Source organism: Metopolophium dirhodum, chromosome 1 (assembly GCF_019925205.1).
Source record: "Metopolophium dirhodum isolate CAU chromosome 1, ASM1992520v1, whole genome shotgun sequence".
In the NCBI taxonomy this organism is placed as follows: Eukaryota; Metazoa; Arthropoda; class Insecta; order Hemiptera; family Aphididae; genus Metopolophium; species Metopolophium dirhodum.
In genome coordinates, this window is record NC_083560.1 from 147,712,867 (window position 1) to 147,740,669 (window position 27,803).

Below are 27,803 nucleotides of genomic sequence, written 5' to 3' on the forward strand. Positions count from 1 at the left end.
TACGTCTAGAAGATCATAACAACTCAAGGAGGACTGCCTCTGTGAGTAGAGTAATACTTATACACTAATGCGTGAATCAATTACCTTGAAATTATACCTAAAATTATATATTCCGTACGTAAAGCTATTCCTTTACACCTCCCTGCCAAAAAAAAGATTATTAGCCTGTAAAGCCGTGTCCAGACCAAGAAACAATTGTCGGAAACACATGTTTTCGACATTGTCGTCGACAAACTTTTGAGTATGTTTTTAAAATTTTGTCGCCGACAGGGTCCGTGACAATGTCGTCGACAAAATTTTTTTTTTTTTTGTGATCGGCCGAGTAGCTGTAAACTTCAAAGGATGTTTACAAACATTGTCATCGACAATGTATCGGCATGTCCAGACCTGTCGTCGTTGTCACAGAAACATTTTGATATTTTTATGAAATTGTACTATTTTGTGTTTAGTAAGTTCAGTTGGTCGATTTACTCACTACTGATCACTTTAAATATTGTAATATACGTATTTGCTATTATTCGTTAATACCTACCATAGAGTTATCTAGAGAAAAAGTGTGTCAATTAATTGATTTGTACTATGAAAGACCAGTACTATGGGACCAAACGCTGTCAGATTATAAAAATAAGTTTAAAAAAAATGACGCGTGGTGTGAAATTTCAAAAATAATGAACATTGACAAAGCAGACATTGAAAAAAAATGAAAAATGTTATTGGCCAATTTTATCGCGAATGCAAAAAGACGAAGTCAGGTGTTGGAACTGACGAAGTTATGGAGTAAAAATGGTTCGCTTTCAATTCTTTGATGTTTTTAAAGGATAAAAACAAACCTCGTGTAACGTCTGATGCTGGAATTGAAGTAAGTAAATTATAAATTACATTATTATGTAATACTTTTTAAATACAGAGTGATGTGTATATATTAAACTGTTTTAACATTATGAGAATCTTACTTACTATAACATTTTTAAACAATTTAATTTTTCATCAACACATACATAGGTCTTAATAACATTGGTTTAATAAAATAAGACTAATATGCTTACAGTCAAAATATTTGGCTTCAATGCTTCCATATTAAAATTATAGGTACATATGAGTTATTATATACTAGTTATTATATGCCTACTGATTTATGTTTCATTATAATACATACTTAATAACGTATGTCAAGTTTGGTTTAAAACTACAAATTTAATTTATTATACAGTCCAAATATGAACTCATAATATACAAAACAAAATATTAGGTTAGCTTTACTTTTTCAACAACACACATAATATTTATTATACAGTTTACAATATGTAATATTTTCATTTCAATATCTACGTAAGTCATTACCTATACATTTTTCTAATAAATCGACTTTTAAATTATGCCACTATATACTGATTGAAAGATCATATAATAATATGAGTTTAATTTTTTAATGAATAATACTTAAATGGTTCAATACTTTACAATTTGTAAATATTTGATTTACAATTATTCTTATGATACAATGAGAGTCAGCCTAACTGATTTGTGTTTTTTTTTTTTTTTTTATTTTAACATCAATAGTTGTCTTGTCAAGGTACTTTACCAGCAGCACTTTGAAAAAAATCACAAAACTCGTCTCTAATTTCTTGTGCAGCTAGTGACGATTTTCTTCCAATTTTTGCTAATGGCGTTAAATTATTTTGATCTCTTCTCCATTGGCCAGGTATTATTGTTCCTCCTGTAAAGGAATAGCTTTACGCACTCAATTCATGTATTAGTATATAAGTATTATTATACTCGGAGAGGCAGTTCTCCTTGAGTTGTTATGGTCTCCTAGACGTAACCTCATAGTTAGAAACTATATCCTATTTTGGCAAACTAATCAAGGGGAGCGGCCAACAAGTCACGAGCGGCGGTTGCGAGAATAACAACTTATTGAACCAGCTACATACACCGCCCCGTCCATGCGCAGGATCCATCAAAGGAACCGACATCATATATAGGAGGGCTGGGAACACAGTAAAGACAGATGTACCTGGACCAGCAACGAAGAAGCGACTTCACGCCACTAGCCATATACAGGACGACGACTACTACTACTTCTATTACCACGACGATACTATACATTTTATATTTGTTCTAATAAAACATTGTATTATAAATCTAATTTGGCTACCATTATTTCCAAATCATCTACATAGTGAATCCCTGAAGGGGCAGCACGTAACACTCCATCTAAATATTCTATGTCAAAAGTACCAGGTGGTGTATAACTTGTTCTAGATGAAAAACTTTTTCGCAAAAAGTTATGCAAAAGTGACACAGGTTAAGGTTATAATTGTTGCTTTTTCTGGTTCTAGAAGCATAGGTTTTCGTAAAACTCTAAAAATTGCAGACACTATTCCGAATGAATTTTCAACCACTCGTCGGGCTCTACTTAATCGGTAGTTAAATTTTCTTTTTATTGATCCTTTTTCTTGTGTGCCTGGATATGGTTTCATGATATGTTTTTTCAAAGGAAAAGCGTCATCAGCAACAAATATATGTGGAATACATTTTTCTCTTCCTGGCAGGCACATGTCTTCTGGTAAATTTAATTTTTGTTCTTCTAAAAAATGTTTGAATGTAGTGTTCGCAAACATGCCACCATCTGATATACGGCCCTGACATCCAACGTTGACGTATATAAAATTGTAATTGGCATCGACAACAGCAAATAAAACAATACTGAAAAATCCCTTGTAATTAATATATTCACTTCCTGTTTGAACCGGAGCTTGTAACATTATGTGTTTTCCGTCCATAGATCCAATGCAAAATAGAAAATTCCATTGGCAATTGAAATCATTGGCAATTAACTGCCATTCTTCTTTTGTTGTGGGCATCGAGAATATATAATAGTTCATTAAATTAACCATTTCTCGTAAAAAACTTGTTCATATCTACCGATTTAAAAATATAAAAAATTCAAAATACAATATGTTCTAAATATTTTTTTTTAGGCGTTTCAAGATGTCAGATGACATTAATCAATGTAAATTAACTATTTCTTATTGAACGATTTTTTATTTTGTTGTCATTCAAAAACGTAGAAAAAAAAGGAAAAATTTAATAACATGCAAATAATTATCAACTAGTATATATTCGTATACTACAGATAAAATTAACTTATTTGAATTGTTTCAGATAGTGAATAATGAAATGTGTACTGCAGAAGAAAATTAACTTTTGGAAATTATCAACGAGGAAAATAACGTAAAAGACCAATATGAATGCCACACAAATCCTGGAAATACAACAAATACTTCGGATGCATTGTTCATTACACCAAAATTACCAATGCAGAAAAATAATCAAAAAAGAAAAAAAATCCAATGGCCGAAGAAGCGTATGAAGTGATGAAATCTTTGGTAAGCAAGCAAGGACAAAGAGATGAATATCATGTATTTGGAGAACACGTTGGTTTTAAAACAAGAAAATTACGTACAAACTATGCTAAAAGTACTGTAGAATATTTAATTAACAACATATTGTATGAAGCGGAAACTGGGAAGTATGATTTCCCCCCTCAGCAGCAGTACCAATATTTTCAACAACCGTACAACCAAAGTCAGTCTGTAAGTGTGCCATATCAAAGCTCTAATATTCTTTCTTCACCAGCAAGTTCAATTATAACAAGCCTTGCTTCACCAACACCTACAACACCTGCACTATCATTCATTGACGAAGATAGTTTCGATGAAGTATTACATTCTATTTAAAAAAAGTTATTATTTTCTGTAGACCTATATGTTTTTATTATTTTTCAACACAAAAGAGGTTTTTGCTATTGTTTTTTTTTTTAATCATAAAAGTATATGAAATTGATTTATAATAAAATTAATATTATGTTTTCATTTACCTACATAGTTTTATCATTTTGTTTAGAAAAAAAATATTTTCCCTTTGAAATCACAATTAAAAAAAGATGGTCTGTCAGCATAATATATTAATAAATATTATATGATATATTTATTTGCTATAAAAATAATTTATTTTAGTATTGTCTTGACGCGGTCCCGCGTAATAGCTGTTTGAATCCAAATAGCCTTTTACGCGGAAAGCCGCGCAACGCTTCTCAAACAAACCGCCAATCGACGACGGACGACGCCGGCGCGCGACACCCGCGCCGTGAACCGTCGGCCGGCCGTTGGGTGAACACTGAACCGGATTGTAATGTCATCAGTTCACCAGTTTTTATCGACGACCCGCACGAGAGGGATCACACCTACACGCCCCCGGCGGCGTATTTACGGATACTACTCGAGACTGGCCAATAAATCCCGAATTCAGTTAGGGTTCGTAAAACAAATTTATTTTACGGATACTACTTGAGTCTGACCACTATGTAATATACCGCTGTACTCAAATAAAGGCACATGTAATTTACCACTATACTATGAATTTATCTAAATTTATTCTAATTTTGTTGATAGGTTAAAAATAGGTATGTAAAAACAATATTATTAACAGTGTATTTGCGACTATATCTATAAAAAAAATTAACTTATAATCTAATATGTAGAATGTAGATATATTACAATAATTTTAATAACGTTCATATACTAGTATTATTTAAATGTCTGTATTTTTTGTCTACGATATCTACATCCTTTCCTAGATAAGCAAATAAATAAAAACTATTATAATATTCTTAATTAAAATCCTAAAATTCAATTCCTATGATTTTACCTACTGTATCTACGATATCTACATCCTTTCCTATGTTTTTATGTTTATAATATATCCACGTATAATTTAATATTTAAATATTAATTACTACTATTATAATATTCTTAGTTAGACATTAACGGATTAAAAATATGGTATCAATTGCCACATATAATTTAATATTTATATATTAATAGTTAAAGGTGGGAGAGTATCCTAAATATAAACCTTAATGTCGGGTTGTATATTGAGGATTGCATTATTTTTCCTATTACAAAAGTTATTAATAGTTATTGCTTTCGCAGTTACACTTATGACTTATCACACTTAAATATTATTAGTTGGTAACTTACTACGTAGGTACGCACATTATGATATTTTGGAAATATAATTTTATTTACATTTATATGATCTACAAATATGTCTCACTTTTTTAATTTCGATTCTAATGTCCAAGTAGTGAAGTCTTATATCGTTAATGATAGTGAATATAATGCTACAATTAGAACCAAAATTTGCCAAGTCGATGATTCATACAGTAAAGGTTGCGATGATTGGGTTCGGAAATATTCATTATATTCAAAAACAAATTGGATAGTTAGATGTACATTTCCTAACAAACAAATGTATGTTTATCGTAAAGACTACATATGCCAACATTCATCAAAGAATAAAAGTCATAATTCTAATTTGACAAGGTTACGTGATAAAAACTGCAGTGCGTCAATTAAAATTGTAGTAAAAAAAAATACTGTGAACACACAAAGAAAAGATCAATATATTATGCGTCAAGGTTTAGACACAGAAATAAAGGTAAGACAATTTTTCCAAACAAATAAATTATTTTATTTTACTAATTTTTAGGTTTTTAATTTATTTTATTTTCGGGTAGGTAGTATTTGTCCATACTCATAAAGTTTATAATGCTGAAGCATGTAGCTACCTTAGAGTAAGTAAGGAGGTCCGCGAAAATTTCATTACATATTTTATTGGTGGAATGACCCCTGCTGCTGCTAAAACTTATCACGAAGTACAACTCACTAGTTCTATTGACGATGCGGATAATATGGAGTGCATTAAACAATTAGCTAATGCACAAATCAATCCTACCGATCGTCAAATATATCAACTATTTGAAACATGGAGGTTAGTAAAAATGAAATATCTTCTTTTCTTATATCTATAAAATATTATTTGTATGAAAAAATGCACTTATTTAAATTAGTGAATCACACGAACATTAATTGTTGTAACTCTAAAACAAATTACCGTAAAAACATTAAATTTTCACTGAATGTATATACTGGCATTTTCTATACATGATAAAATTTTCAAAATATTTTAAATATTTTTAAGCTATTTATAAACATTTGAAATTTCCAATTTTTTTTAGTTTTTTTTTTTTATAAATGTCAATAAAATGTTATCCGTTGGTTAAAAAACTTGAAAATTTAATACAAGATTCCCCATAAGTTTATATAATAGCAGTTTGATTAAACATTAAGCAAATATTAAAAATACATAGGCCATTTAAAGACGTACGTCACACCAGCCCCCCCATTTTCAAAATACCGAAATTTGATTGTTCTATCTTTTAGTATGCTATTTGTACGAATTTGTAAGCAGTGTTACAGAATTTGTATGCCCAAAGTGGCTCAGATATATCAAAAACTCGTCGGGGGGCTGGCGAGACGTCACGCCAGCCCCCGACATAGGTTAATCGAATTTTTTTTTTTACCAACGCTTTGCCCTCTTTCGTACGTATTTGTACGCGCAATATAAACATTCGTACGCTCTTCGTTCCGGGGGGGATATCGATAAACGCGTCGGGGGGCTGGCGAGACGTCACGCCAGCCCCCGACATAGGTTAATCGAATTTTTTTTTTTACCAACGCTTTGCCCTCTATTCGTACGTATTTGTACGCGCAATATAAACATTTGTACGCTCTTCGTTCCGGGGGGGATATCGATAAACGCGTCGGGGGGGTGGCGAGACGTCACGCCAGCCCCCGACATAGATAAATCGAAATTTTTTTTTTACCAACGCTTTGCCCTCTATTCTTACGTATTTGTACAAGCAATATAAACATTCGTACGCTCTTCGTTGCGGGGGGGATATCAATAAACCCTGCCGTGGGGCGGAGGGGTGGCGAGACGTCACGCTAGCCCCCGACATAGGTCATTTGAAATTTCAAATGCATACAATCAAAGCTCTAAAATTAAAATTATTTGAACATACTTAGCGTATTTTTGAGACTTGGATTTATTTGAACATGATATATAGTCATAGATAGGTATAGTTTATATACCTATTATTCTAGGAGTCCATATAGGTACTTAACGTTATTGTTTAATTTGAAAAACTTTCACGGTCACCAATACAATCTGTACCTACCTATGTATTGTAATATATTAATCTATAGGTATTTGAAAAAAAATTTGATTATACAAATACCGACATTTAAAAAAGAAAATAGCTACGTAATATTATATTATTCTCCTATTTACCATCTACCTAGTATTATATTATGGTCAATGTGTATTCACTAGACGAGATGGTGGATAGTTTCTGATCAAACTGCTGTACTATTTATTATTTCCAATACTTTTATTAATTATTATTTAGTTAATTTTTCTTTAGATTCAAACAAAATGGTGTGGTCATTATATTATAGACTTTATAGTAGGTACTATACTATATTATGTCCGCGAATTAAAATTTTTTTAGTATTAGGTATTGTAAAATATTTTGAAATAAACTCTGAATATACCTTTAGACTTCCATTATTTATTAATATTTACTATAATAATTAAGACAATTTATTATAAGTCTGCTGTATGAGTTTGAAAATGATTATGTGTGTTTTAAATTTAGAATAGATTACCTATAGGTATATTTTTATTTCTATTGACTGTTACCCACGCGCTAGCCGACAAAGCCGGCCGTCCATGTTCTCTAACTCCGGTACTACCGCCTTTTCTTAAAATAGTGTTCATGTGGAATAATGTTATAAAGAAACAATCAATTGTTTAAAAATAGGTACCTATAGTAATTTGGTTTAAAATATTAGGCACTTTTCATTAGCTACGATTCTGCAGTTGACAGACGACCATCATATTATACCTAGTGTTATACTTGCAGTTGAGAGAGACAAAACCGTTTTTCGTAGTTTATATTTTATTTTTTTAATTTGCTTACTTATTAGTAATAAGTAGTTATTAGCTAGTAAGTTATTATTACAATACAATATTATGGTTGGAAGAAAACCTTTAGTGGATCCACTAAGGGTTATAGACGCAGTACTCTATTACAAAAATGCTGTAATTGAAGAAAACAATTGTGGAAAAAGTAAGTACCTACCTACATTTTTATTTAAAATTGTATTAATATAAAGACATTTTGTAGATTATAAGTATATTAGTATCTTTAATTCTAAAAAAAAAAATCTCTGTAGAAAATTAATTTTTGAATGAAATATTTTCAACGATAGAAAGGTACCTATTACTACAGTACTACCTAGTTTAATGAAAAGTAAGTATAGTTAGCTAGATCTCTGAACAATAGGTACCTAAATAAGGTTAATTTCAATCTTTGTTTCATGTGAATAATGTAATACAATATATCAGGTGTGAAGTGATGTATTATGTTAAATTTTTTTCATAATTTAAAACAAAAACAAACCAATTTAATCAAAGTATTTAATATTTCTCAAGCTAATTCATGAATTTTAATTTACTTATAAACTTTATTTTAGAAATTGTTGTAGCATCAAACAATGTATGGTCAGATATAAGTAATCGATTAGGTGGATCTATTAGCAAAAGTGCTCTTTATATATTTGTTCAACAAGGACGCCATGGTATCCATGAAAAGCTTGGAATTGGTGTAGTAGACAAGAGACTTGACTCTGAAAATAATGTCCAAAGTGTTGAGCCTATCGTTGAATTTGGTAATATTTTAAAATTACAATAAAATATTTTCAAAAATAAAATACAATTTAAAAAACAATGTGTCTTAAATCTCTTAATATAGAATATTTATGATTTTTTATTAATTTACTAAATTACATACCTATTGGTTAATATTTTATGAAATATAGGTAGGTACTTATAATTTAATATTTATAGATGAATCTAGTGATAGCAGTGGTGACAATGTAGAAAATTTACCATCTAAACATTTTACTATTACATTGTCTGTTGATGAATGGAAGCAAATAGAACCTAATGAAGTTCTATACAAAAATAAAAATAGTTTTCGTTCTTATTTAGTACTACCGAAAGGATCGTGGACCAATATTTTAGCTGAACATATATGGATGCATACAAATTTACCTTGCTGTATTGCTTTTAGAAGAGCTAAAGTTACAGATGAAGGAAACCATTTTATTGTAATAGATGGAAGATGTTCAATATGCTATTCTTATTTTAAAGGAGTTATATTTGAAAGACCATCAGAAAATTCTAGGTTTGTATTTTAATGAATTAATTAAAGACTAATAAATCTATAGTTATAAAATAAATTTAATAACTATTATAAAACTTGAAATATTATTGATACCTATATATAATAATATAATATCGATAACACATCTTATAAAGTGTCATCCCATTCTAATAATGATATATATTATACAGTTAAAGTTTATGATGGATTTGAACACTGTGAATGTGCGTTTGGTCAAGGAGGTAAATTTTGTAAACATATTTGTGCCATACAGTTGAATGGATTTAACATCGAAAATATTGTAAATTTATCAACGAAACATAGAATTGAATTAGGTAACCTTGCTATTGGTAAAGATTTCGATCATACATTTATGGAACCAATGGACCTCGCAAATGATATCGTTTCTACTAATAATTCCAAGCGGGAAAAAACTTCTGAAGAAAACATGTCAACTTTTTTCAATTCTATGTTACCAACTGATGAAAGTATAACTGAACATGAAACGCAAAATAATGACTATGGACAACATTTAAATTTAGGAATCAATGTATTACAAAATAACATCGACCGAATAAAAAACATTGCTCAAAGTAACCCTAATAGTTTGATGCTCAAAAAGATAAAACAGTTTAACAAACAATTGGAAAAAATAACATCATTATCTGATTTGGTTGATTTTAATTTCAATAAACTTCGTCGTGCAAATCTTATCGAAACACAGCCAACTTCCAGATCCAGGCGCAAACGACTAATAACTTCTGGTGCTAAACGCATCCAAGCAGGACGACCGTCTTCAAAAGAACAAAACTTCAAGCAAAGAAAAAAACAGAAGGTTCGAAGTCTAGGTAAAAATTTACTAAACAATTTGCCACATGCAAAATCTCATTAATAATATTTTTAAATGCCTACTAATGTCCAATTAAGAATATTATATTATATTGTTATAAAATAATAAAATGAATCTTTACCAAGTTTTTATTTATTTCCTTTATTTTATTTTTTTTTTTTTTTATTGATCTTATAAAACATCGGCTTTTGTGGCCATTAGTTTACAATTTACAGTAATTTAAAAATATTTACAATTTCATATTATATATCTTGTGGAAAAGGTCTTAAATTAGGTTGTATAGCTGGATTTCTTTTATGTACTGTATGATGTTGCGGATTGATTGGGTGTCAGGTCCTAATGCTTCTCCGATTTGTTGAGATATGTCGTATTTTTTCCTCATGTCATCATATTTTCGGCATTCAGTAATAATATGTTTTACTGTGAGGTCCACTCCACACATTTCGCATATGGGGGGATCATTTTTTTCCATAAGATGCGTATGTGTGATGAAAGTGTGGCCTATTCTTAGACGATTTAATATAGTTTCCTTTATTTTATTTTATTTGAACCTTTGTCGGGGTGTTTTGTTGTCTGAAAGGGTTAATGCTACATTAAATACTTAATAGGTGTCGAGTTCAATTCCGAATTTTGTCGATTTAAATTGCGTTTGTTTCATTTACTTTTCACTCGACACGACACTACATTCTACATATTAGATTATAAGTTAATTTTTTTTATAGATATAGTCGCAAATACACTGTTAATAATATTGTTTTTACATACCTATTTTTAACCTATCAACAAAATTAGAATAAATTTAGATGAATTCATAGTATAGCGGTAAATTACATGTGCCTTTATTTGAGTATAGCGGTATATTACATAGTGGCCAGACTCAAGTAGTATCCGTAAAATTAATTTGTTTTACGAACCCTAACTGAATTCGGGATCTATTGGCCAGTCTCGAGTAGTATCCGTAAATACGCCCCCCGGCGAATCGTCTTTTATCTTTTATTTTTTTTATTTTGGTCTCGCTTCTCGTAACGGTTACCCACAGGGCTAATAACCCTTGCCATAATCGTTGTTCTTTTTGTTTGTTTGGAGTGAACGAATAAATTCAACCATCTCGCCTTCAATAGTTGTGTTTTTTATTTACTAAAGAAAAACTTGGTTACCTCGATCCACCTCACCCACCGGCACCCACTAGGTCCGCAACAACTGGCTCCCCGTACAGGAATCACCGGTAAGTGAAAACTTATTAACTTACCCCTTACTACCACCATCATATACCACCCGTTGCGCGACTTGGAAAAAAGTCCCCGACGCGGTCCGACAAAAACGTGGTTAGCTGGCGAAAACGGAAAAACCGGCGTTACGTAATATATTACATAAGGACGTAACAACCAGCCGCGCCGCCCGATTTACGGACACACCGACTACATCGCGCGCGACGCTCCAAAGTCCACACACACACGACGTAGGTAGGTAGGAACGCAAGAGCGCGAGAGGGCCACACCACCACCACCCAGCACCACCACCGATAACGTCAACACGCAATTACCTGGGACAGAAATACCACATAATCGGACTGCCGCCGCCGCCGCTCAAAGCGACAGCCGCCGTCTTCCTTAATCGCAGTAGTGGGCCGGATAACGCACACACGCGCATTCGTGACAACACTCTGCGAAAACCGGTTACTGTGATCGCCCGGCAAGCGCAATAACAAAACAATAACAACCCACTGACCTACATTCCGTACGCAAATAAACACCGATAAACGGTCAACACAGCTGATCGAAGGAACGCAACGACCGTTCCACCGACAACAGCCACATTTTATATTTTCCCGTAAACAACACCGGAAAAACAACCAGACGTCATGCCGGGAAAATATATTAATGAGTTGACCGCCGCGGAGTTGCGCTACGAATGCAGGCAGCGCGAGTTGTCGGATACGGGCGCGAAGGATGATCTCGAAATCCGGTTGATACAACATTTCACGGACCTGAACCTACAGGCCAATGAAGTCCGGTTTCCGCCTATGGAACCCGCCGGACATACCGGAAACAACCTGCCAACAGGTCAGATGCTTGACGCCGGACAAAGGGAAAACCAACCGGTCAAATCATCACCCGCCCAGCCACCGAACATCACCACCAATAAACCACCCACACCCACACACCAACAGGCTATGGATATGATTCAAGCGAGTCGTTCCATAATTAAGGATTTACGGCAAGCGGCGGAAAACTCGGCGCATGGGCACATTCTGGAATCGCGACTGACCATGCTCGAGGACTGCATGGCCCGCTTTGGTGACGACCAACGCCGCATTGCAGAGACAATGCGACGCCTTGAAATGTGTATGGCACGCCAAGCACCGGAACACCAACCGGAAGGGACAGCACCGACCCGCCACCACCACAATGTGTCATCGAACAACACGGAATACGGTACGAGGTACTCCGCGGCACGCGAACCGCCGTCCGCGGGTAACCAACACGCCGAACGTTCGGTACGGTTCGATGACACGCCAAATTTATACCATGCCCCCTCCTCCACACACACCTATGCGTCACAACAATCGACGCTGATACCATACGACGACGTATGTGCAGCGAAACATTCGCTGCCGGAGTTCCTCGGAACAACGCCCGAGGACCCGGTACGATTTATACACAAAGCGGAATCGATATTGTACCAAACACGAATAGATAGGTCGGCCTGGACTAATATTGTCACGCAGCAGCTGAAGGGTGCAGCCAGTACATGGTGGAACACCATCAGACTACTGGACCTCACCTGGGATGAGTTCCGCGCCGAATTTTTAGAAAAATTCGACAACGTGGAAATACAATCACGTCTGCGGGCCGAGATAGTATCCGTCCGACAAACACCAACGCAATCGCTTATGGAGTTCGTGACACAAAAAAATCAACTCGCGCGCCGCGTCAATACCGGGCTATCTGAAACACAGCTAGTCGCTACGACAGCCGGTCTAACGCGCAACGAATACCGCACGCATATACGATTGCAGAGACCAGCGACTTTCGGAGACCTCCGCCGGGTAGCTGGAATCCTGGAATACACACCAGACGAAACGCCCACACAACAACAGCCGAAACCGGCGTACAAACATATTCCCAAACCCGCCCACCCCAACCGACGCAACAACCGCGTACACGGGACGGTACTGCAGGTAAACCGCAACCGCCCAACCCGTGCAGGTACTGTGGAGGTCCACACTGGAACAGTGACTGCCCCGGGAACACGCCGCGTTCGGGAAACGGGAAATGAGTCGACGGACAATTGTCCACGCCGCCGCCTCAAACACACACACACACACACAACCACGCCACCACACACAACGCTCGGCAATACAGACGGGGATATAACTATCAAACGCGCATCGATAAACTCGGCGTCATCAGATATATCACCCATCAAAAACATTAAAATTCCGTTAAGTAGCAGGTCATCATCACCACACACAACGACCCCTACTACGGAATTAACACGTACTCATACGGTACACACCCATAGCACAGAGGTAAACGAAACGGATGCTCTAGTAATGGCGATGCAAACCGCTCCCCAGAGCACCGATAACGCGGTTAAGCACCAGTTACCCAGCTATACATCACAACCACCGTCGAATAACGCTAAACGTGTATGCCCCGACCCCCGCGGTCGAACTCGAATTTAGGTCACGCCCCGTAACAGCTCTACTCGACTCACAAACACAAAAATCGTATGTAAGCCCGAACATAGCACATAAATATGGCACACCCCCACACGGACAACCAACTCAGGTACGAATGGCGGACGGACATACCACAATGACGAGTGGTACCTCCACATTCGTAGCCAGAATCGGAGACCTCACGGTCACCTTCAACGCAGCCATTCTGGAAAATTTGTACTGCGACATGCTCCTAGGTCACGACTTGCTCGTACAAAACGAAGTAACCTGGGACTACACAACGAGCACTATTCATTTAGGATCGGATAGGAGAACAACAGCGTGCTGGAAAGGGCGGACACCCACCCCAACCCCAGCACTAGATGTCGACAAATTAACAATAAACGGTGACCACCACACACGCGCGAAACTCGCCGAAGTAGTACGCAGCTATCCGGACGTATTCAACGGTAGGGTAGGACGCAACAGGTTAATTGAACACGACATCCTTCTCAAAAACCAAACACCCATAGCACTCAAACCATATCCCTACCCACCGGTAAAACAGGCCACAATCGACACCATGATACGAGACATGGAAGAGCAGGGACTGGTAGAACAAAGCACATCCCCGTGGGCCGCACCCATCGTCCTAGCAAAAAAGAAAGACGGCTCACCCCGACTGTGCATTGATTATAGGCGGCTCAATGATATCACTGAGTCCGACGATTACCCAATGCCCGACCTCAATACGCTGATACGTCAGATGAGAGGCGCAAAATTATTCAGCGTCCTGGACCTTAAGTCGGGTTACTGGCAGGTCCCACTTCACCAAAACGCACGAAGATACACGGCATTCCGGACGCGTCGGGGCCTATACCAATTCTGAGTCCTCCCCTTCGGCCTCAAAAACAGCCCCGTGACTTTCATGCGATTAATGGACGAAGTCCTGAGGGGGTACCTGGACGAGTTCGTCCGCGTATATCTAGACGATATAGTGGTGTTTTCGAACACTGTGGACGAACACCAGTGCCACTTGGATAAAGTTTTAGAACGCCTACAGTGGCACGGGCTCACATGCAACCCCGGAAAGTGCAAATTCGGAGCCACTGAAATTTCATTTCTCGGACACCTAGTCACCTCCGAAGGAATAGACAAACAACCGGAGAAACTAGAGGGCATCATAAACTACCCCCCACCAACCAAACTGAGGGACCTACGGAAGTTCCTGGGCGTTTGCAACTGGTACAGCCAGTTTGTCGACAACTACGCGGACACCATAGCACCCCTAACGAATAGACTTAAACAGGGGACCAAATGGTCGTGGACCGAAACCGAACAGGCCGCATTTATCAAAATAAAACGTGCCCTGTACGATTCGCCAAAACTGTCGACGCCGGATTACGGAAAACCGTTTTGCCTACAAACCGATGCTAGCTAAATAGGAGGGAGCAGGTGCTGTCCTTTTCCAACGGGGTAACAGCCCGGATAAAAGGCGGATAATCGCCTACGCAAGCAAAAAGTTTAGTGATACGCAAACAAGGTACGCCGCGGTAGAACGCGAGTGCCTCGCGATAATCTGGGCAACCGACAAGTTTAGACCATACCTAGAGGCCCGCCGCTTTGACCTATTCACCGACAAATCGGCACTCACATGCTCCACCGAGCCAAAAACACAAATTCCAAGTTAACCATCTGGGCACTACAGCTGGCTAACCTGGACTACAAAACCACACATGTGCCCGGCGTACAGAACGAGGCGCCGGACATGCTATCCCGCAACCCAACCACCGGGCCACCGGTAGATGAGGAACACCTCTATGAACGACTAGTAGGAGTACCCACCTCACCACTCACCACTGCTACTAGCTCACCGGCCGACAATCTGTTCGCCACGACGGACCCGGCTAACACCACTAGTGGTCCCACAATCACACACGCTATGCTCGTGACATGGCAGGTTAGGTAACCTACATAGTTTTAGATAAAAATATACAACGGTACTATAGCATACCTCAACTCTCCGGATATATTAATGTCCTCACGTTGAAGGTCAATCATTAAATCACTACCACTATATTGTTTCCTTGTTAAAAGACTTGGACGAACCCAAAATCTTTTTTTTGGTTTTTTTGATTTTAAACTTAAAATTACGCAAGCAGCAGCAGCAGCGATCGCAACGTCCTCCTCAAACCACATTTTGATAAAGACTAAATGTCGACTGTCATTCCGACAATTAATGTTTCTTTGGTCTGGACGCGTATGTTTTTAATTTTTGTCAGTAACTTTGTCGGTAACTTTTTGTCATATTTTGTTGACAACAATGTTTTTTGTTTTGTTTCTTGGTCTGGACACGGCTTAAGGCTAAGAATCTTTAACAATGATATTTAAGTTCAATAGTCAACAGTAGTTGATTTTACAATTTTGATATACATTTACATTGATTACAATTTGTTATATATATTTTACATTTCATTACAATCTTGTTTATAACAAGTTACAATAATTGATATATATGTTTTACATTTACAATCTTGTTATAACAGGTTACAATTTGTTATACATATTTTATGACGTTTTACAATTATAATGTAATTCACAATATTATTTAATTACATTCTGTTGCGTTTGTTTTTTTTTTTAATTAACATAATAAGAGAAAATGTTGATTACCTGAAATTATAATATTAGAAGTGTTAAATGTTAGTTAATTATATAATATAAGTTTATATTTCTCCTTTTGAATCCAATATATTTAGTGATAATAAATCTTCCACCAATTGATAAGTTATGTGAATAATATAATAAACTGTTACACACATATGTCAATATAATTCTATTTACTTAGGATAATCGAGTATACAGCTCGGATCTCTTATTTTTTCTATTAATTTAAGTAATTCCTTACATTCTCCGTTACAATGGTCATTCATAAAGAGTTCAATATTTCTGGCTATCTTCTTTAATTTTCTGAAATCATAATGTTCTTTTAACCTTTTGTTTGCTTTTAACATGTGCCAGTTAAAGCATACTGGTTCCATCTTAATTTTCTTAAATTTATAAATATGTGAAGTACAGGTGCTTAATATTTTTTTTAATTTTTCGATAAATCTAAAATAATATAATTGTGTTAAGTCTACGTAATTACCTTCACCGTGAAATTATCCTAAAAAATCTATATATATTTATTTTTTTTTTCTATATTTTTTACCTAGTCTATATAAATATATCGGACTTATTTCGCCGACTACATAGTCAAAAATGCATTTGGTTAAAATTACATCAGCAATTGGATCGTGACAATGCGTGATATGGTGATTCGTATTGCACGCCAATCCATGTGCTTCCAATAAGTTTAACATTCTGCCGTTTTTATTAAGTTTTCCTATGTACCCTGAATATAAAGGGAACTTGTTTCTATATTAGTTAGTTTTAAATTGAATTCGTCATTATTCCTATCGCTATATGCTATTATATTTAAAAACGCTAATATACCCCTTAACCTTAATCTTTTTACAATTGTTAGATCTGTCGTTCCGTTCCAAAAAACTATTATTGGCTCCCTGTTATTGATGTGCAAATATTTCTGTAGGTATACCGTTGACAAAGTTGACTCCCTCTGATGGCTTATACTTTTGTATAATTGTTCCAACAATGGTGTGGTCAATCCTTTTGATTGTTTGCACAACTCTTCCCAAGTCACAGCGCCGGAACCTCCTTAACTTATCGTCTTGCGTAAGTACAAGAGGATTCCCCTCCAGTTTCATCGGCTTATATTTTTCTAAACTGTTACGCCGGATACCAATAATATTTCGGTCTTATTGATCATAGTGAATTCGAAATCCACTATGAAAAAACGGATTTGAGAGCTAGAATATAAAATATAAAATGTATACATATTATTATTACTATAATTACATATTACTACTATGTATAATTTCCTGTGGTGTTGTTGTTATTTTGTTTAACCATTCGAAGAAATGATCTGTTGATGAAATACGCCGTGCAATTAGTTGCTCTAAGAGCACGCCCACCTCCTCACAAATCGATCTATCCGCGGGCTAGGGTTATCGTTTACTGCGTGTATGAACGCGGTTACTGGTACCATAGCTTGATTTAATACGCGTGGTGTAAAAGGCATAGTCATTTTTCTATTAGCCTCTATTACATGTCGTTTATCCTATACAAATTATATCCCCACGAACGTACTGGTTGTGCCACCCGGTTAATAATTCGTTTTTCAGCTCTCGGAAAAAATCGATTGCTTGTAGTGTTAATGGAAGCTCTGCCGACAATGGTATGTTTTCGTTCGTGTTTTGTTTTTGTTTAAATCTTTTATATATTTTATATTTGTACGTGTATTTTATATTTTGTTTCTTCCTTCTTATACTCTGAAATAGTCAAAATTTTATTTCTTATTACGATTGTTACGTTAATATTACTACATATCTTAATTGGTGTTAATATTACTTATGAAATATTATTTTTACGTATTATTTTTTTTGTTTGTTTGTATGTATTTATAATTTATATTATTATTTATTTAATTTTATTATTATTTTTTTTTTTGATTTATTTTTATTTATTTATTTATTTTTATTTGTTTCATTTTGTTTATTTTTAACAAGGATTTATTTATAAAAAGAAATCGGTGGTAAAAATACGTCTATTAATTAATTGATTTAATACTGCACCTATAGTTAAACAAATCGATCTATTCGGACGTGTAAGATTACAAAATGGATGAAGATAAGTGGTCAAAGGAATCATCACTAAGTTTAATTCTTCTTCTGATAGTGGGATAGGCATTATATTGTGTGCTTCAAGTACGTGATGTTCAAAACAGCTTACGTATATTATGTTTCTTCGTACTAGTTGAATATGTGCACTAGTTAATAATACTTCTTTTAATTCTTTAATAAAATCGATTGCATGTGAAGTTAATGAGTATTCTAAAGATATTGGTGCATTTCCGGCCATGTTTATAATTTATATTTTTATTGGTTAACGTATATTTTATTTTGACGTTCTCTTGTTTATTTTCTGAAACATAATTTTTATTATTTTGTTTGCATCACTATTATTTATATATATTTATTATTAATATTAATAACTAGCTTATTATTATTATTTTTTTATACTCTAATTTAACTATAATTATTTATTTTGTTTTTATTATAATTTTTTTTTTCTCTACTATTATCTTGGTGACGGTGGTGGAGTGAATGGTGTCTCTGCAAACCCCCTTATGTACACACATAGAAATATCGGTGTTGATTTAGCAATAATTAATATGTTGAATACAAATAAGTTAAATTAAGAAATATTTGTATTACACATGACGACAATAACGCGTTGAATTGAGTTACATAGAGTAACAATACAAATTTTCAAAATTACTCATAACTTATATTATTTTAAATACACGTTATGCTTAAATTTATGTAAGATTTACTTATTATAACTAAAAATTATATTAATATGACATTTTAATATTATTAATTTGAACAATAATTCTGGGTCGAATCAACAGTCATGAATCTTATTTTGACCGCCATAATATATTTTATATGGAATGGATTTGATAACTGCAATGATGTTAAATCAACCCCATTATACTTTAAAACGACGTGCGATAAGAAGAAAAATGTACTGGATGTCTAAATTTAGGACAAACTTCCCGCCGCCGTGGCCGCGTCGCCAAATTTCCCAAGATATTGATAACTGTCGTCTGTGCACCATTGTTCGACGTTCGTGTGTGTGTTTTCTTTTTTTGTATTAATAGTTTTATTACGTTTAATGTGCACCATACGTCCTTACGTAACCGGTATTATTTAAAATTCCAATTCATTTCCGTCTCCGCGTTCTTCGCGATAGTCGCTACATACTTTTGTGATCAATTTAATATTGTGTAAATTTGTTAATTTGGATAAATTTATGTCATCAAATATCAATACGAATATGGATTTGTTTGAAAATAAAGTACGTGTTAAATTAACAATATATTTTTAAAGAATTCAATTTTTTTAGTGTAATTGAGTGGTGTTCTTAAACGAATATTTCGTTTTCTGTAAAATATCTATATAGTTTCTATATCTGGATTCATTCGCACCGCAGACAACTGCAGTAGCACAGCAGTCTGTTGGAGGAAATTTTGATTGTACCGAAGTCCAAGATATTTCAAATAACCATTATACAGTTCTATCTGCGCCTACAACGGCTACATCGACGTCTAAAAACGGCTCAAAAGAAAGACCATCGCCATTGGAACATAAGAAATATGGTAGTTATAACTTATAAGCCAATGGAATGGACGATTGAAGTAAGTATATTATTTAAATTCGGATAAGTAATATATTATATAAGTAATTCTACATTTTGATTAACTTTCTCAGGCTCATATATAATCAAACTATTTACATGCTATTTAAATACAAAAAGTACCTAACATGTTTTAAGTACTTAAAATTTTTTTTATAGACCTTATTAGATTTAATACACACCACCAACGATGGTAGATACATTTTAGCCGATGCTGAACAAAATAATGGGTCCCTATCTGATGATTCGCAAAATTTGCTTACACAACTTTTGATCAATCATCTGTTTCAAGACAAGAGCAAGTAAGAATATTTTTCATCATAATTAGTTAATAGATAATTTTTTATCAGGGTTGGAGTGTATTGTGTATAGGTAATATAGTTTATCTAGGCGTGTGCATCGCACATGTGGCCATGTGGTAGGCAAATACACAAGATTCTATTTGATTATAATATTTAGAGCTGAAAAAGGGTTAACTTTTGTACATGGGAACATTGATTTGATCAAATTGGGAACATACCTAATACTAATATATTTAAATTAAATAAGCTGTGATAATGTAAAATAAAGTATGTTATGTATTGGTCATTAAATGTAGAATATATTTTTACATTTATTTATTTAGGTACTTTATATTTTTATTTAAGAATAAAAAACAGTTAGGTGATATAAAAGTCACATATTTAAATAATACTAAATATTCTGCTGAATCCAATACTTTTAATCTGCACTCATGGGCTATGATTATTTACAATACTATACTTGCAGTAAAAAAATACATTTTACCACGATATAGGTATAAGATAGATAATCATAAGTTGTATTGTTTGTTATTACAGAGGAACTGATCTATTTTTTAGAAAAATTTCCAATTTAATCGTTGAAGTATTTCCTAAGGAGCAAAAGGTATAAATCTAATAATATTAAAACTTCTTCACATTACAAACTTATAAATGTTATGTACTTATGTATCATTATTTTTAATTAATTCTTAGTAAAATAAATTAATAATATTATCTTTAGAGCATTTACTTTATACCAGCCAAAACAGAAGGTGCACATCAATCACATGCTAAAGGAAAATTAATCGAACGATGGAAAAATGTGGCTAGACGACTACGATCAGTTGGTGTCTTATCTGTTGTAAAAAAATATTGCAACATTCCAGAACAGACAATTTTATTTTCTGGTAAATTTTTTTGTGGTAAACTGATAAAATTAAAATAATTGATTTAGATTGAAAACTATGTTTCTTTGGTAACAATTTTTGTTTTCCTTTTCAAGGATGGAATGTTAATTACTTTTTACTAAATAATACTCCATCCACATTTGTAATAGGTATACAAAAAATATGTAAAGGTACAAAATATGTATTAAAAAGAATCATTAACAAAACCATGTTATAGGTATGTTATTGCATACAGTAGGTACCTAACAAATTTGAATTTATTATAATGGTTATAATTATTCGTATGGCAATAATTATCTGAATACAGTACCTATGTTTTAAATTCATTTTTACATTAAAAAAAATCAAAATGTTTATAAATCACAATTGGTACCTATTTATGTAAAATTTAAATTTGACCAATGTTATGTAATATTTATATAAAACTGCTAATTCCTTTTTTTCTTACATTCAAAATTAATTTTGTTTCATGTCATCTAATTTTAAATTTCAAAGATTTTACAAATTCTCTAAAAAAGTTATCGCTGAATTACTAATAAATTACATGTTTTTTTTTCACTTATAGAAGATATATATGCTGCCAAGCAAAGGTTGGCAAATGATGGATTAACTGCTAGTTTTGAAGTTGTTTTATCTAAGTGGCAATATACATTGGAGTTAAGAAAAAATGAAATTTTGAATCCCAACAGTCTGTGTTTGTCAGACATTTTTGAATCGTGGCCTGTTCTTCAAGGTCCAAGAGGATTTGAATTGGTATGTTCTATGTATTTTTATTTATTATAAGATAAGAAAATATAAATTACATAGACTAAGAAACTTTTTTGTAATAAATATAAAAAAAAATCTGTTTTTATTTTCAGATTATTAAAGATTTTGAATTATGCTACTCAAACACTTATTCAGAACAATTTAAAGATTGGAATTGTTTCTTGAATTGTTGGGATATTTTTACTGCTAAGCTTTTGCAAATTAGGAAAAATTCTGTCAAAGACAAATATGCCCGTAATCTCTTATCAGTACTAGATTTGGCTGTACTAAATGGAAGTATGTATAACAGTTTATTTATATTAAACCATAACTAGTTTTTACAATTTCATCTCAAATTTCTAATTTTGTATTTTCTAAACATTTCTTATCTGAAATATAAAAATATACTTCTATAGACTGTAAGTATTACTATACAAATGTATACAAATACCAGCTACTCTAGTTTTACATACATATTTTTATAGTAATTATTTACTATTTGTATGTTGGTCCTATGAAATTAAATTATCAATTTAATCTTGAGGGCCCAATCAAAAATAACAAATTTATATTATTATATTTATAATTACTAACCAAACTATTTTTTACTAAATTACTTTCATTTTTATTTGTTTTTTAGATGTAAAAACAACAAATGCTTTGAAATTACTTTTGATTCCGTATTTAATTCCAACCAAAACACTTATTTGTAATACAACCCTAAACAATAAAAGTAAATCTTGGAAGCCATCTTTATTAGAATCTGCTTCAGCATTTTCTTATTTTTGTACGGTTAGTATTGTTTTTATATAACATTTTACATTAATTTATTCTAATGATAACTTTCAATTTGAATAGAATCTCATTGGACTTCAAGAAGACATTGAGAAAAGGCTTTCAAGGTACAGTCAACAAGGAGCCACTATACAACCTTACATTACCATTGTTGGGAAAGATTATAACTCAATTGATACATGTTATATTAGGGTAAATCAAAAGTTATGGTTGTTTGACTGTCCTGTTAAAGCTTTGGAGGTTTGTTTTAAATCTTATTTTGTTTTCAATTGTTCCTATCCCAAGGAGTGTTATGACCCTTGGATAGTGATTCAACAAGAGTTGTTTAAACTTGTAACTGCTTACGATAGATCAACTGCAACTACAACTTCAGTTATTAGTAAGCTACAATCATTATAGAAAATAAATCATTTTCATTTTTATTAATTTTCAACTGTAATATTAACATATTAAGTATAAAGTACTACTTATATAATAACAGTAACAGTAAAATAATTTCTTTAAATATTACATTTATAACATTTTTAGATTTAAATTAATAAAAAGTATTAATAAAAATGTATTGCTGCTTGTTGTGTAATTTAAGATGTACATCGATTAATAAGCTTATTTTGCATTTGAAAGTCTATCATAACTTTAATAGTCACTCAATATACACCTGTAACCAAGGAGGATGTGTGAGAGATTTTCAAGGGTCTGAAAAATTCAGAAAGCATTTAATGGTAGTTCATTCCCAGAATGTTGAAACAATTAATTTGAATACTCCAGTGTTACAATTAACCAATGATTTAAATAAATCTTCGTTCGAGCATGAATCAAATCATTTTTGTAGCGCATCTAATAAAACTTCGGATAAAACTTCTAGTACATCCTATAATGAGATTATTATTAATTGTGTATTAGAATTTATTACCAGTCTGTACACAAAACCAACTGTAACAGAAATCCTTATACAACAAATAATAGATGGAGTATCTATGTTATTTTCCAGTGAGCTTATTTTACATTTGAAAAACAAAGTCATGTCTGTTTTAGAAGTATGCAGTACTTCAGATAAAAATGAAATTGTGTCAATGTTTAATGATTTGGAAAATCCTTTCTTAAACTTTAAAACTGAGTATCAAAGAATGAAATATTTTGAGTCTAATAATTTAATGTTTAAATCTAAAACAATAGTATTGGGCTTTACTCCTGAAAAAAAAAATGTTTCAGGCATAGATAAACTAATAATGGTACCAGTCCAAGGGCATTTATTACCCATTAAACAAAATTTAAAACTGTTCTTTGAACTTCCGGGAGTTTATAATACAGCCTTAGAGTATACTGAAAATGCTATGAAACAAAAAAATATTCTTACATCGTTTTTAAATGGTAGTACTTGGAAGACAATTAAGTGTAAATTTTTTGATAAAATAGTTTTTCCTATTTTCCTTTACTACGACGATGCTGAAATGGGAAATCCATTAGGGTCACATTCAGGAATTCATAAAATGAGATGTGTATACTATTCAGTACCTGCTTTTCCTCCAGAGTATTTATCGTCCTTAGATAACATATTTCCCGCCTTTTTATTTCATTCTTCGGACAGAGGAAGTTCAAAGTTTAATAATAAAATTATTTTCGCTTCTCTGATTAAAGTATTAATAGATTTGCAAGAAAACGGAATATCTATTTCAGTAAATTCAGTGAATGTTCAGGTATATTTTGTTCTTGGGTTAGTGTTGGGGGATAACTTGGGTCTCAATTCTATACTTGGTTTTGTAGAAAGCTTTTCGGCAAATTATTACTGTAGAATTTGTTTCTCTCATAAAACAAGCCTTCAAAAAATGCTCTTTGAAAGTATGGAATATCTAAGAAATGTCGAAAATTATAAATTAGATGTCCTAAAAGCCAATGTATCTGAAACAGGTATACGTGAACTTTGCATATTCAATGAAATTCCCAATTATCACGTTACTGTAAATAGTGTATGTGATTTTATGCATGACATTACAGAAGGAGTTGCACGTTATGATATGGCTTTAATCATTACACACCTAATAAAAGATAAATATTTTACTTTAGAATGTTTAAATAATCGTATTATGTTATTTGAATATGGCTTTACCGAAAAAAAAAATTCACCACCTGCAATTAACCAAAATAATTTGAATAATGGTTGTATAATTATGTCATCTTCAGAGATGCTTTGTTTAGTTCGATATTTTGGATTAACTGTCGGTGAGCTAATTCCTATTGAAACTGAAGTTTGGAAATTATATTTAATGTTACGCTAAATTGTTGATATTTGCTGTTCGAAAAAAATTCAACCTGAATGTTCTTTTTTATTAAACAATATAGTTGCTGAACATAATCGGCTATACTTATTATTATCTCAAAGTACTCTAAAACCTAAATTCCATTTTTTAACCCATTATGGCAGTCTATTACTTAAAAACGGGCCTTTAATATTGACTTCTTCAATACGCTTTGAAGCAAAACATAAAATTTTAAAAGCTTTTTCAAACTCAATACCTTGTCGAATCAACCTTGGTTATACCCTTACAAATAAGCTTCGATTGCAAATGATAAATCGATATTTTACACAAACTGGTTTAAGACCAGATTTAAAATTAGGTCAAAGTTGTATTATTTCCCCAACTGTTGAAATACCATCTAGTTTCTTAAAGCAATTACTTATTGAATTAAAATAATTTGTATCATGGATGGATTTTAAAGGTGTATCCTATAGAGTTGGTATGGTTTTAGTATTAGAAGTAACATTAGACAGTTGTATATTTGGAAAAATAATAAAAATTGTAATAGGTACCTCAATGATACCATATATAATATTTATTCCATTAATAACTATTGGTTTCGACAGCCATTTTCATGCTTATCAAGTGGAATTAAATTCTGGATTGCAAATTTTTGGTAGTTATTTAACTAATTTGCCAGATCCAACTACTATACATCCTACTGTTATTAGAACTTTAGCTAATGGAACTCTGTTTGTATCATTAAGATATGCATTGTAATTTATAATGTATTTAAAATGTATAATATTCTTTTGTTTATTAGTATTAATCAAAATAAATTATTACCTATCTGTGTACCTATTTTATTTATAATGTATTGTTTTGCATATATATTACCTATTTATTTAATTGTACTTGTGGCATCAATAAAAGTTTGATTTGTATATAAAACTTAAAAAATTGTTCATTTATTTATCTTATATTATGTATAATAATATCTAACCTATCCTATACATAGCATAAATGACAAATGTCAAAAATCTTATTTGTAATTTTATTATTCATAGGATTTATATTACGGCTTGCTAGACTTTAAGCCGATATTAGCCATACCAGTTACTTATTATAGTTTATACTGCAGTATTTAGTTGAGGTAAAAAATAAGCCATGAGGTAAAAATTATTGAAAATTATGTGGTTAAAATAACATACAAGAAATTTATTTTGAATATTTAAAATGTGTTGATTCAATATTTTCTTTCAATTAAATCAATAACAAAAATGAGGTTATTTTAACACTTGGGTACATAGTGTAATTCTACATTGGTTTCTTCTTAAAAAACAACTACAATAATGAAGTTGAGTTGAAGTAAATTTTATTTGATCTATATTATAAATATAGTTAACTTCACTAATAGTTGGAGTTATTTTAACAATAAAATAACTTATTATAGTCACCCGCCGTATAATTGTTTTAAATAAATGTGTGGTTATTTTGACTCAGAATTGAAACGGAGATAACTACTAATTATGTATTTTAAAACAAATTTTATGATCAACATTTAGTTTTTGTTAAATTAACAACAAATTAGAACTGGCTGGAAAACGACGTGCAGTTTTGCATAGCATTGACACTTTCGAGAGTTGAATCAACAACACTTTTCTGTGTGTGTACCTTAGTAGGTGTATGTACGTTAGGTAGTCACTTCTGTTTGATGGTCTATATTTAACTATCCTTCTGGGTATATCTATTACTTTCTCATCACTAATATATTTGCATTTAATTAATATATATAATATATTGCTATTATGAGTATTAGAGATAGTGCTGCTAATATTATTGTTACATATAGTAGGTTACTGTGTATAAACTGGTGTTTTTGGCTTTGTTCTCTTAAAACTTCTTAATCTATCATTTGTTGTACTTCATCCAAAGACTTGGATACGCCGTGTATATCCGTTCATTGTGTATTTGGATTGTCTCCCCATTCTTTATTTACCTCGAGTCTATGTATGTGTTCAGGTATCTTCTATAAAATGTTTTTTATGTTAGTTGTAGGTATGAAATCCTTATAATTCGTTTTGAAAATCTCCTCTGTGGCGGTTAGTACTGCATCTTGTGTAAATACTTGACAATTATTGTTCACGATAGTTATTTTTCCAATTTTATTTGTATCTAGCGTGAATGGCTCGACTAAATCTGTACAATTTATGGTTAGTGCTTAACTTCCCACATGTAACCATGTGTTTTTGTTTCGTAATTTATGGTATATATTTTTTTGTAAATTAAACTTTTCGATTGCTCAATTCTGATGATTAGAAATTTAGAAGTGTTATCAGGTCCTTTGAATAATTGTAATTCACATGGTTGGCGCTCGCTGTTTTCTTGAATAGGTTGTGGTGTTCTACATATTCTATATATTGTAGTTTCTGTACAGTCGTCCAACTGTTTTTCTGTATATGTGGTAAATCGTTCCCTATCTTTAGTTATTGCAATATTGGTATAAGTAATTGTTGGAAGATACCACCTTTCAGTATTATTTTGAACATGGATTATTAGTATAGGTATTAAATGGTATAATGTAAGTTCAATGTCAATAACTAACGGTATTTTTGTAATAAATACTAAATTATCGTTTTCGTAGTAAATACTCATTTTAGTAATTTTTTGAAATTAATTTAGCTCTGAACAGTTGTAGTTTGTATTTGTAACATTCTTACGTATAATTGTTGTTCCTTAGTCGAACTGTTTATATATAATTGTTCGGTTTGATCTAACGTATTTCCTATATTTTTTGCTATTTGTTTTACTACTGTTGTTTGAGCCTTCATTATGTGTAGTATATTAGCCCCCGATTCTTCTGT

General features: G+C 32.7%; 3 protein-coding genes and 1 pseudogene across 3 annotated transcripts; 2 read left to right on the forward strand and 2 right to left on the reverse strand.

The window, feature by feature from the left end:
* Positions 1–2,285: 2,285 nt before the first annotated feature.
* LOC132933279 (uncharacterized) lies at positions 2,286–2,864 on the reverse strand. The gene has a single exon (XM_060999591.1). The coding sequence runs from the start codon at positions 2,862–2,864 to the stop codon at positions 2,286–2,288; it is 579 nt and encodes a 192-aa protein (XP_060855574.1).
* A 5,077-nt stretch (positions 2,865–7,941) lies between these two features.
* On the forward strand, positions 7,942–10,040 carry LOC132933280 (uncharacterized). Its single transcript, XM_060999592.1, has 4 exons — positions 7,942–8,038; positions 8,445–8,639; positions 8,818–9,157; positions 9,269–10,040. Exons 1-4 carry the CDS (start codon positions 7,942–7,944, stop codon positions 10,026–10,028), a joined length of 1,392 nt encoding a protein of 463 aa, XP_060855575.1. The 3' UTR covers positions 10,029–10,040.
* Positions 10,041–16,376: 6,336 nt separating this feature from the next.
* Positions 16,377–17,479, reverse strand: LOC132933282 (uncharacterized; annotated as a pseudogene).
* A 2,132-nt stretch (positions 17,480–19,611) lies between these two features.
* LOC132933283 (uncharacterized) lies at positions 19,612–23,101 on the forward strand. The gene is given in 10 exon segments (XM_060999593.1): positions 19,612–19,632; positions 19,768–19,938; positions 19,940–19,972; positions 20,131–20,273; positions 20,811–20,877; positions 20,995–21,160; positions 21,726–21,913; positions 22,021–22,204; positions 22,548–22,699; positions 22,766–23,101. Coding segments are annotated over 10 exon segments (1,461 nt in total).
* Positions 23,102–27,803: the final 4,702 nt, after the last annotated feature.